This window comes from Heloderma suspectum, chromosome 5, assembly GCF_057233095.1.
Source record: "Heloderma suspectum isolate Gila_16-S chromosome 5, 16-S_ref, whole genome shotgun sequence".
NCBI classification, from domain to species: domain Eukaryota; kingdom Metazoa; phylum Chordata; class Lepidosauria; order Squamata; family Helodermatidae; genus Heloderma; species Heloderma suspectum.
Window position 1 is genome coordinate 121,280,451 of NC_139462.1, and position 12,465 is coordinate 121,292,915.

Below are 12,465 nucleotides of genomic sequence, written 5' to 3' on the forward strand. Positions count from 1 at the left end.
AAAAGAAACATATATCTAAAACAACTTCAAACAATCTCAAAAACAAACAACCATAACCATAAGACATTCCAGGATCGATTACACTCTTATCATATACTGCCGAATGCCTGGGAGAAGAGAAAGGCTCCGAAAAGATACCAATGTCCACGCAAAGGCAGTTGAACCTTCATCTAGTACACAATTCGACTGCTAGAATTCTGGCAAATTTACCAGGATTCATCCAAGTTACATCAGTTCTTGAACTATGTTGGTACCTAATTTCTACTGAGCCCAGTCCAAAGTCCTGGTGTTTACTATTAAAGCCCTAAATGGCTGGGGCCCAAATACCTAAAGGAGCGTCTCCTCCCATATCCACTGGCTGGTGTATTAAGATCAGAGGAGGCCATTCTTTGTGTCCCGTCTATAAGAGAGGTGCATTATATGCGTATTCAAAAGAGAGGGTCCTCTCTGTGGTGGCCCCCAGACTTTGGAATACCCTCCCAAGGAAGGTACTCCTGGTGCAGACTCTGTATTTGTTTTGGCGCCAGATTAAAACCTTTTTATTTGTTCATGCATTTTAAACTTTCAGTGAATTGCATAATTTTTATTCCTCACAATTTTACCATATTGATGCTGAAATGTTATTTGTTTTAATAATGTATTGATTACCTATCGGCTTGAAATCCAGTTTGGATAAAGGTGTGCTTTATAAATTCTTAAAATGAATAAGATCTCAGATGAGTTTTCCACTATTCTTCTCTTCTAGGAATGTCAGATTTTAATTACCTTCATACAAACTGTTTTGAAATTACGGTGGAGCTTGGATGTGAAAAGTTTCCTCTGGAAGAGGAACTGCATTCACTCTGGCAGGAAAACAAAGAAGCGCTTCTGAAATTCATGGAAATGGTATTCTTGTTGCATCTCTTGCCTCTCTTCTTTCTTTTACTGAGTTGCCTACCAAGGATGGTTTGTGACACTGGCCTGGTTCACATGATCGCAGGGTGGTTAATAAGCCACGGTGGCTTGTTAATCACTCTGTACATGCCAGTTGCATTGTTATAGGGTGGTTTGTTACTCACCCAAACGATCCACCCTTGCTGGGTTCAGACATGCGAAGCCGTGGCGGTGACAGTAATTATGCAAATCTGGGCAGCGCACAACTAGCATGTGCAGGGTGGTTATCAAGTCACTGTGGCTTGTTAACCATCCTGCAGTTGTGCTAACTGGTCCACTGTTTGCTCAAAGGATCTGGCTGCCATGAGTGGCAATTCACAGATGACTCTTATGTAGCTTCCTTCCATATTTGAGATGGTAGCTGTGGACTCAGGGAAGCAAATTCCTGCTATCACACCAGTTACTTGTGTCCATTTCTCATTCCAAGTAAGGGATAATGCTCCTCTGCAGCTTCATGGGGTACTGAAGGCATAGATGGATGCCATTTGCATCTTTGCGGAGGCCGTGATAGGCTACGTAAGTATTTACGTAGCCTATCACGGCAGGGGGAGGAACCCGGGGGGGGAACCCAGCTACCGCCATTTGCGTATGCTGGGTTCCCCCCCCCTGCTGTGATAGGCTACGTAAGTATTTACGTAGCCTTTCACAGCAGGGGGAACCCCCCCCCCAGTGTACGCAAATGGCGGCAGCTACCGCCATTTGCGTATGCTGGGGTTGTTCCCCCTGCTGTGATAGGCTATGTAAATATTTATGTAGCCTATCACGGCTCAATACAGGGACGCAAATGGCGGCGGCTACGACAGCCGCCATTTGCGTCCCTGCAGGGCTGCCCAGCGGCTGGATGTCCAGCTGCAGGCGGCCGGAGGTGGCCGGCGGTTCTGTGGCTTGGCTGCGGAGTGGAGCCGGCCGGGCAGGATTCCGGGGGGAGGGATGGAGCGCCTCCCCCCCATCGAGGATTCCAGGGGGAGGGATGGAGAGCCTCCCCCCCACTGTGGATTGCCCGGTGCGGAGCCAGGTAGGTGTTTCGTACATCCCTACTTCCGATGCAACATGCATAGGGTTGCACTGTTAATGACCAAAATTATAAAACAAAAATGCAAATAAAGCACAAAAGCTTGACAGTGGTTCTCTTATGACCAGGGACTGGACGTCTGAGTTCCAGCCTAGAGGTGTGCCTGACCCCTCTGACATAAAATGTCAGCCTGTCCTGCTCTGGCTGGGTCTGTCTCTGTGTTGGGCAAATACAAGGGCAAATCCAACAGGCAAGTCAGTTCAGCCATATCAGTCCAGCATGGGACCAGTTTAAGGCAGGAGTAGTCACGGTACAGGCAGTGGTCAAAGCTCAGTATTACCAGGCTAGTAGGTGTTTACCAGAAGAATGGTCTGAGATGCAGGTTCTCCTGATTCTCTCAGGCTGTTCGCACATAACAACAACCCACCGTTTTAAAAACCAATGAGTTGCTGTGCATAAGCAGGAGAGAGCCGCAGTGTGTTGTCTGAACCCAGTCGGTATAAGAGCTGAGACTTGTACCCAAGATTTCTCAGCTCACAGTTTCCCTAACCTCTATTCTACACCAGTTCTCTAGCATCTGTATCTAATTTCATTCTCCTTTTTCTGACTCTCACCATCGTTTTATTCTTGACATAATTTTTACAGAGCAATTTCAGTACAGTTCTCTTTAAACCCTTTATCAGTGAGGCTGCAGCTCATTTTTTTTTCAAACAAAAGCTGTTCAAATAACTGGCCTAGCACAACCCCACCAAAACAACCCCCATTTTCCAAGTGATAACCAGTAGCTACAGAGCAACAAGTAAGCACAAAAACTAGGAGCAACAAAACATCCCTTTCCAAGTCATTAGCAGATTTCTATCGTGCCTTGTTCTGAGAAGGCCATTCGTAATAGCAATTTAAAGTAGTTAGGAATATGCCAGTTTTTCTTCATGGGCTCTAAAAGTTAGTCTTTATTAAACCATGTGGTTTTATTTCTAGTATCATGGTTCAATAAAAACTCCAGTCCAGACCCATAAATTAATTTTGTTTTACAGCTGATCTGTTTTAGTGAATCCAAATGGGACTGAATTAAATCCGTGTACTTGAAGGCTTTAAGATGAAGAGAGCTGTGAGTAAAGCAAGTCTCTAATAAAGATGACTGAGTCAAGTCACTCTTATTGTATATAGCCATAGGCCATTAAAACAAAACCCTGACCTCATCTAATAATAGCAGGGATGCTTACTGAATACAGTACCTGAAAAAACACTAAACTAAGGAAACACCGGAACAATTGAAGGGCCATCTCATTCAAAACTTTTGCCTCAATTTTGATTTTTTGCTGCCACTACAAAAAGGGCCACCATGTAGGCATTTGTTTTCTCTTACATTTGAAGTTTTTAAATCTCAAGTTCTTTCTCTCCCAAATATGAACTTTGTGAATTTTGGTAAATTCTTATCAGAAGTGAAGTGAAACAAAATTCTCAACCACCCTAACCACCGTATGCATGGAATATAAATCTTCATGTGGTTACAAGCTGCAAATAGTATTGTTTATAGAGCAGCCTGTACACAATGGCAAAGGATGCTTCCCCTCAGCCCATCATGTAGTGGGTACTGCAGAACTTTTCCAGCCATAGGGATGAGGATATGAGAGGGGTTGCCATGCCAAGGACCTTGGGATATGTGCAGGGAGTGGGCTGGAGAACTGAGGGGGAAAGAAGCCATGCCAAGCTGTCGCACATCTGATCATCTGTCAGGAGTAATTTGGGTTGTTCAGTGAGCCGCGAACCCATTGCAGTGAATTCTCAGGGTGGCTTAGCATAACGTGTGATTTGGCCCAGTGTGTACAGTTCTAGTCACTGCAAAAATGATATTGTGGAGTTGGGAAAGGTGCAGAAAAGGGCAAGCAAAATGATCAAGAGACTGGAACAATTCCCCTACGATGAAAGGTTACAATGGCTGGGACTGTTTAGCTTAGGAAAAAGGCGAGTAAAAGGGAATATGATAGAGGGGTATAGGAGGAGAAAGTTGATCATTTTTCTTCCTTTCTCATAATACTAGAACCTGGGGTCACATAATGAAGCTAAATGTTGGGAGATTCAGGACAGATAAAAGGAATACTTCTTCACACAATACATTAACTATGGAATTTGCTATCACAAGCTGAAGTGAGACGAGGGGGGTGTTCCTACCAGTGATTTACTCTGAGCAGGCTGCATGTTGAGGTCATTAGGGATATATGACTTTGTGGCCATCCAGCAGCCACCCCGGAGCTTATCAGGGAAAAAACGGATTTCCTGAGACTGCTTGAAGTCTGATTCTTTTCCTCAAGTCATGTTCTCCCCGGTATAGTTGCTGTGTGCCCCAACCCCCGCATTGACCTCGGGTATGCTAGCCCTGCCCAGGGGTGTGCCTTTCAGCGTGACCCTGGTCAAAGGGTGTTTCCTGTCCCCTCTGTTTCCCAGCACAAGCCAAGTAGTGTCTACTCAGAAGTAACTCCCATTGTACTCAGTGAGGCTTGCACACATCAGAATTTACAGAGATCCTCCTGAATTGAAATACAGATTTTAAAGCACTAATTCCCTGAAAGCCTGTAAAGCACTTTACTGAACTTGCGATTCTACGTGGTTTGGTTTATTGCCTTCAGAGGTAACTAAATCACACCTCCGTTACAGTGATCCTGTGCAGCATTGGGTTACAATGGGGGCTGGTTTCCCTGTCCCTGTGTTTACTGCTCTCTTTCCCACAACAAACCCATTAGTGTCTACTTGGAAGTAACTCCCACTGTACTCAATGGGGCTTGTTCCTGAAATGTGCACTCCTGGAGTTACTGAGATCATTAAGACACAGGAGAAAGATTTTATCAAAGGAGAAAGGGGTGGGAGAGCTTGGGTGGGGGGAAGCCTCTCTTATTGGTTGAGCAGCCCCTGCCAGTCAGATGACATTCACTCCAACCTCCACCCTACCCGGAAGAATGTTCTGTAAAGCAACTTAGAATGGTGCGATTCACGCGCCCATGGAGCCCTGCATGGACCAAAGATGGCTCCTTGGAAAATGCGAGTAAGCCACTCCTTCCTTCTCCTTCTGTTGTCATGGAGACAGGGCCAAGGAGGAAAATAATTACCACTTATTAAAATTGCTCTGATTTTTGATAGGTTCATCGTGGAATAAAAGGAATTGTATCTGACAAATTCGGAATCCCAATAAAGAATGCTCGAATTTCAGTCAAAGGCATCCGCCATGATATTCTTACAGGTAACAGATAGAAAGCAAATTAAGAATTGAATGTTGGTCTTTTTTCCATTAGAATGTCACATGATTTTGTTTTCAAAATACAAAAATGAAATACTAAAATGTTTTATTGATTGAATGATTGATTGATTGACTGATTGACGCATTTATACCCCAACTCGTCCTACAAAACAGCTTACATCCTACAGTCAGCTTATAAAATCCAAAAGCTATAAAACAATTCAACTGTAAAATAACTTAAGCCATTAAGGGCCCAATCCTATGGGGATAGGTGGCTGCCTCTGAACTCGGAAGTGACCGCCTATCCAGTGCAGGACAGGAGAAGCATGGAGGGGATCGTCCACTCCACGCTTCAGCTGCCTTGCATTTGCAGCTAGACAGCCGATTTCGGCTGTCTAGCTGTGGGACAGCGGAACGGGGGAGGAGACTGCTGGATGATACACAGGATGTGTTGTACTGGCATTTCCGCCTTCCCCACCCCAGAACACCACCCAGAATGCCCCGTTTTCACCTCTCTGCGCTCCTCTTCCAAGCGCAGAGTGCAGGGCCATTCCAAGCTGCCTGCAAGGCAGTGTGGGAAGGGGGGAAGGTCAGTTCTCTGGGAACCGACCTCAGAGTGCAGGCTCTGAAGTTGGTTCCCGGAAACCCACATATCCTATCGCCGTCTAGCTGCTGACTAGTGGCCATAGGATTGCTCCCTCCAGTACAACAGGAAAAACAACAATTAAACGTGCACTCCAAAAACATCTTATGTTATTTCTAGTAACTTAAAATGTTGGTGCATCAATACACTTCTTTGGGGAGCTCATTTCAAAACATTGGGAAGACAAGGGTAAAGGCCCAGTTCTTAGTTGATACTGAACTCACTTCCCCAGTTGAATGGAATGGAATGATGAGCAAGGCCTTGCCATGTGATCTTAAATTATGGACAGAGGGATACATAGTATCCCCACACACATACTGCCCAAAGTGCTCTCAGAACCAAGAACATTTAACTTTGGTATGTTTGGTCTTAATCTAAAAGAGTTTATATAGTGCCAGGGAAGTTAAACTGTGAGAGGTTTCAATTGCGTTGTGTACATTAAAGCTTTTCAATTGGGTTGTGTACATTAAAGCTGTCAAGTACCTATGGCAGAAAATTAGTTCACATTTCATTCAGTAAAATTAGTGTTCTAATCTAATATATTTATGAATGTGAGTTTCATAAATAATTGAATTAAGTGGACATATTGGGTAAATATTTTATTTAGGAAACAAGTTTTTTCTCTGATAAGAATTTCGGCTATTACATAAAAACATATGTTTTAATAGAATCAGGAAAATATATGTACAAGCCAAGCTACCTTTATTGAACGGATCCATTTACTTGAAAATATTGGAACTGGTTTTCCAAGCAAGTATGCTTAGGACTACTTCCAAAGAACTGGACACATTTACTCTGAAAATCAGAATACCGGAATACTTTGAGTCATTTGGAAGGGGTGGGGCTGGAGTACGCATTCCTGGCCCCCTCATGTAAAAATCTACATGATTTTTAAAACTGATTGCCAGAATTAGGCCTTGTTCAGACTAAAATGTGATAGCTATCAGGGCTCATTATATAATCACAGAAGTAAACATTTTTGAAAACCTTATTTGCTGCAGTTATTAGTATTTACATTAGGGTAGGCAACCTTTTTGGGCCATGGGCACATTTGGCAATTTGAGAAACTGTCCTCGGCACCATCACAAAATGGCTGCCATGGGAGCCATGGCAAAGGACAAGTTACCTGCCCAAAAGGCTGAGTACAAGGGTCTGAGGTGGGATCTGAGCCCCACCACAATAAATAACTCTTCTGAACTCAGAGTTTTCAGCCCCAACAGAGAACTATTTCACAGCAATCTCAGCTGCGAGTAAGAAAACGTGTTAATTTTTAAAAATAAGTGGGTGAGGCAAGGCACCTTGGCGGGCATCAAGAAAAGGTGTTCGGAGGCACACTGGTGCCTGTGGGCACGTTGCCAACCTCTGAGTTATGTTTATATCCCACCTTTCCTCCAAAGAGCTTAGGGCAATGTACACAATGTATGTGGAAGTTCTCTCCTCACCCCCCACCCTGTATCTCATTCTCACAACAGCTCTGTGAGGTACCTTAGGCTGAGAGATAGTGATTGGCCTAAGGTCATCCAATGAGCTTTATGGCTGGGTAAAGATTTGAACCCTAGTCCTACTCTGACATTAACCACTGCAGCCCACTGACTCTCTGGAGTACCCCACTCCCAATAAGCCCTATACTACTAAAAGGGATCTTCAGATTTGTCTATGTGGAAGTATGGTTTTATATTAGTTGAAAACTAAGAATAAGAGATATGTTTCCTTCAGCTGCTGATGGAGACTACTGGAGACTCCTGCCTCCTGGTACATACATTGTCAGTGCTCAGGCTCGTGGCTATAGTAAAGTCCTGAAGAAGGTGACGTTGCCTGCCAAGATGAGCAAGGCTGGACGGGTGGACTTTGTCTTGCGACCCCTCAATGGTAAGCCCCCCCCAATTGTCCATGAGCGATATGATCCACTGGAACACTTTGACCCTCATGCTCAACATGCCCAGCCAGAACCAAGACAAGATGGAGGGCAATCCGTCCAGCCAAGAGAAAAACCCTGGTGGTGGTCGTACTTCAGTTCTCTAGGTCAATACAAACCGTTGTGGCTGCTTAAACATCACTGAACTGTTTTATGTTGCACCCTTCACCTGACCACGCTACCAGTTAATTGTATTTCCGGTACTAGTTTGGATGTTAATGGAAGTATTTGGATCTGATTCATCTATTAATATAACATTGTCTTGCTATGGTTTTTCTGCATTTTCTTTATTTCTCTTCTTACAAAAACGTATATTAAAATTAGTATGCTCTTAAAGCTCGATATTATGTAGCTGTTGTTCCCTAGCTGTTGTTCACTGGCTTTCTCCATGCCAGTGTTGTTAATCATCAGATTTATTATTTATTAGCGACTAAAGTACCTGAAGAGAAATCCTTCTGATCCTTTAATGCATTTTCATACATGTCTTAACACATTCATTACTGCAAGTGAAAACACCCTTTAGGAAAAATAGGAAAAGCCTTTTCTTCTATACCCATTACTTCTGCATAACTTGGTACATTAATTTTCCCATCTGAACTGGTTTCTTTAAAACCATTGCTTAATATCTCGGCTGGTTTTCATGTAGGTTGCTGAGAACCATGAAATAAGAGGTTAAACGTAAGCTACCAGTGGCTTAAATGGGCCAACTGGATTCTAAGAGTCTGAAAAGGACATCATGCCCTTGCTAGAATGAGGAGGGGGTGAGGGTGAGGGTGACATCATGACCTAACATGGCAGGCTAGCCCTGAGCTCCTGACCCAAACATGACTGATTCAACCAAAGCAACACCCTAAACTAAATAAAATATGGCTCTTAGACAAGGGACCTGAAATCCTACATGGTGGGAAGCAAAATCCAAACAAGTGCCAGTCAGTCCAAACAGTAGGAAGGCTTCACAATGGTGCATTAAAAAACAGCCAATGGAAATGGAAGGCTGGGAACTGTAGCTGAGATTTCAAGTCTGCTTGAGCAGCTAAGACAAGACCTGATCACAGAAAGGGTAACGACGATTAAAAACCTGCAGCACAAAATCTCAGGAACGGGGGAAAAGCTTGCCAACAACGCAAAAATGAAGCGATCCAACTAGATGTAACTCTTCAAATGTCAATTCAAGTAATTTCAAACTCAGACTTAGACTTCTGACTATACATGAAGGACCTTGAGAATTGAAGTAGGTGTCCCAGTCTTCATGTTTGTCGGGTACAAGGATCTGCAGAAGGCCAAAGCCTTTCCGGTGACTTGGTTCAGGGAAATTTCCTCAGATCTGAACATCAACCCTACCAACCTAGAATGAGAATACAGCCAGAGCCCTGCTTCCCAAATCCCCTGGTGCTGCACAGCCAAGGGACATCAGGAGATTAATTTAGAGCTCCATGAAAGACACCATCTGGTGCAACATGAGGCAGCTCAGAAGCATAGAATATAAAGAGGAAAGGGCCATCTTTTTTCCAAGAATTAAGCCCCAAAACAATACAAAGAAGATGCTCATCTAAATACTTCACAGAACAGTTGAGAGGGGCTGATGTTAGATATCACTGGGGCTACCCATTCAAGCTCATAATTAACCAAGATGACATAGCTGATACTCACTAAGAAGCATGAAAGCTATTGGCACTATTAAAGCTGGACCCAGGAGAACAAACAGCTAATCCAGATGAAGATGGTAACAATGAAGATAAGCGCCAACTTGACGAACCCCATGGATGGTTTGGAAAAAGTGGTGGGGGTGGTAGTGGCGGGGGTGGGATAAAAAGCGGCATTTTAAGGACGGATCTCGTGTAGGAAAAAGCAAACAGACCAAAGCATGGGAAGTACTGTGACTACTGGGAAGACCAGGAAGGACATAAAGGGAAAATTTGTAGTTAACGCTTCTGAATATATAGGGTGTTGCTAACCAGTGTTGTTAAAACAATAATTCAGGTCACAGGTGGGCAAAGAGGGGCACATAGGCTTCGGGTGACACTCCCATGGAACGTTCCAGTGGAGCAAGCCAGCAGCTGAAGCATGGAGACGAGCCGCTGGCGGTGGAATCCTGTTGATTAGGTTCTTATTGTTATTTGTTATTTATATGCTATGTGGGAACACAGCAGTGCTGCAACTGTCCCCCGTGCTCCCCCCCACTTTGCAAGACGTGAACACTGTATCTTGTTTGAATTGTATTGCTCCAGCCCCCTTCCCCCTCCAAACAGCGGAGGGCATTCTCCAACCCATACTGGGGAGGTATTCATCCCCATGCAGCCCACACAACTGGGGTGCCAGTTTGTGACACCCGCTGTTGGTGAGTAAGGGATGGAGAAGTGTGGTTGAAATGTGTAACTGCCACAACTGCCACCCATTTCTCCCCTCCTGCCCCTCCTCTTCTGCAGATTTGCTGAATCAACCAAGGATCCAAAACACAACTGGGAGGAGAGAAGGGGATGCCCAGGCCCTTCCAAGGTTTGGGGGGGGGAATGGGTAGGAAAGGGGCAAGCTCAGTGTCTGTGGCTCTCCATGTCCAAAGCAGTCAGCAGAGCAAGCTGTGCTGGTTCATCACCTGCTGCTACAAGATCATGTCCATGTGGGCCTTCAGTGTGGTGCGCCAGCTCCCTGCTCCTGACTCTCTCCTCCTCTTCCTCTCCATTCTCTCGGATCGCCTCAGGGCTGCCTGTGCTGTACCCAGCTGCTTTTGGTAGTGGGCATCGGCGTGGCTTAGTCCACAAGGTGCCAGGCAGCAACTGGGCTGATGGGGATGCTGGTGATGGAGGGGAAGAGATGGCTGGTGTCCTGCAGCATTGGGGGTGCAGTGGTGCTCCCTGGCGGCATCGCTGCTGAGCTGTGTGTTGGCGGCTGTCGTGGCAGCTATGAGAGGGTGGCACTCATGTGAGTGTTCAGCCACAGCAGGTCTCTCAGCTTCTCTGTGGCAAGCAAGGCCCCACTCTGCCCCTCTCCTGGATTGCCTCCTGTCTCTGAAGATGGGCCTCCTTGCCTGCTCCTGCACCTGCACCTGCACCTCCACCATGCTATCTTAGGAGCAGGAAGGTCGTCACTGGGCATCCTCCCCCTCCTGGTGTCTGTGCTTCTACTGGAAAGCTGATGGGTCAGTTTTCTACCAGCTGCGCCCCTGGGAGAAGCTCAGGTTGAATCCTCTCTCGGCCATCCTGGACTGAACCCCACCCAGGCCTTCCCCCCAGGGGGCTGCTGTGAGGGCTCCTTTGCACTGGCTTGATCAGGCCCCTATGCTCCCTGGGTGGCAGAGGAGCTGTTTGCCACTTTCTGCAGTCATGATCTGACACTTCTGGTACCTTTCAGGCAAAGACATCATCCCAATGAGTGCACAATGGCAGGAGAAGCCGTGCCGCAAGCCATCCCCTGGGAATGTTGTCCCAACCTCCTCATGACGTCCTGGCCATCACTGAGCAGCAGACAGCCCTTGGTGCTGCCCTTCCCTGCAGTGTCACTGTGCATCTCCACTGTGGACCCCAGCCCGAACCTGTGTCAGGGTGACTGGCACCCCATCCTCCTCCGTTCACTTCAACCCTAATTTCCCCTTCTTCTTGCTAGTTACCTTGCCCGCTCATTTGGGCTAGCGGCCATCTGTATCTGTATCCTTGAGGATGGGGGGATGGGCAAAAAACAAGGGATGCATCCATCCTGGAGCTTGAACTAGCTCCCTCCCAACCATCAGCATGCTTCCCTTGCAGAGTGTGTCACAGAGCCTTCAAAGGGCTGGGAAAGGGCTACAGGCTTATGTATGCTGGTGGATGTTGGGGTTTTTTTTGTTTTGTTTTTAAAGGAAGCACCTATGCTGGGGCTTGAACCAGTGATCTTTTGACCTGTTCTATGCCTGCCTTGCTGAGAATGAGACAAAGTAGACATGGGGTTGAACCTAATTGACTCTGTGCTTCTCAGCTCAGGGACTGGTAATGGTACAGACACAGCCCCAGGTTGCCTCTGTGTGGAGGTATGACATGGCCAACACATTCCCAGACTGGAGGCTGAGGCTGCAGTTTTGCCAGGAGGCATGTGCTGTTTTCCCGTTGATCTTGCATTGTGCTTGTTTTTCCCCTGCCACCTTCCCTTGCTGGCCTGAGCAGGAATTACATGTGGTGGATGTAGTGGTAGTGCAGTGGCAATGTAGCAGAAATGTGCAGATAGGAGTGCTCTGCCCAAGAGGAGATAACAATAGAAGTAATTAAAAAAATTACAAGTCCCCAGGTACAGGCAGTTTTTCAGGAGGTTTCTACTAAAAATATGAAGAAATCCTTACAGCAAAGCTATTTAATAAATTCTAGAAGCAGGCAAAGTCCAGACTCATTCAAACACCCAGAACAACAGTAATCCTCAAAGCAGGAAAGAAATGGAAACGAAACTCATACTGCCCATAAATCAATCAGGAATCCAAAATATTTACAGGAGTTATAGGAGAGAAATTAAGCAATTTGGCTCCAACCTATATAAAATCAGATCAAATGGGTTTCATAAAAATAATTTTAAAAAACTTCTGGACTGGATCAGAAGGCTGTTTTGGTGATCAGTTTTAACAATATGAGAAAACAACATATAGCCATACTGTCTCTGGGTCGAATTTGTTTCCACAAGATGTAGTGAGGACCACCAATCTGGATGGTTTTAAAGGGGGATTAGACACATTTATGGAGAATAAGGCTTTCAATTGCTGGTAGCCATAACAT

General features: G+C 45.5%; 1 protein-coding gene across 1 annotated transcript in view; it reads left to right on the top strand.

Moving 5' to 3' along the window:
* Positions 1 to 8,081, top strand: part of CPZ (carboxypeptidase Z) — a 51,411-nt gene extending 43,330 nt beyond the window's left edge. Inside the window, exons 9-11 of the mRNA XM_084859877.1 lie at positions 746 to 885; positions 5,081 to 5,180; positions 7,537 to 8,081. Coding sequence (XP_084716003.1) covers positions 746 to 885; positions 5,081 to 5,180; positions 7,537 to 7,880 — 584 coding nt within the window. The 3' untranslated portion in view covers positions 7,881 to 8,081. The remainder of the gene's footprint in view (positions 1 to 745; positions 886 to 5,080; positions 5,181 to 7,536) is intronic.
* Positions 8,082 to 12,465: the final 4,384 nt, after the last annotated feature.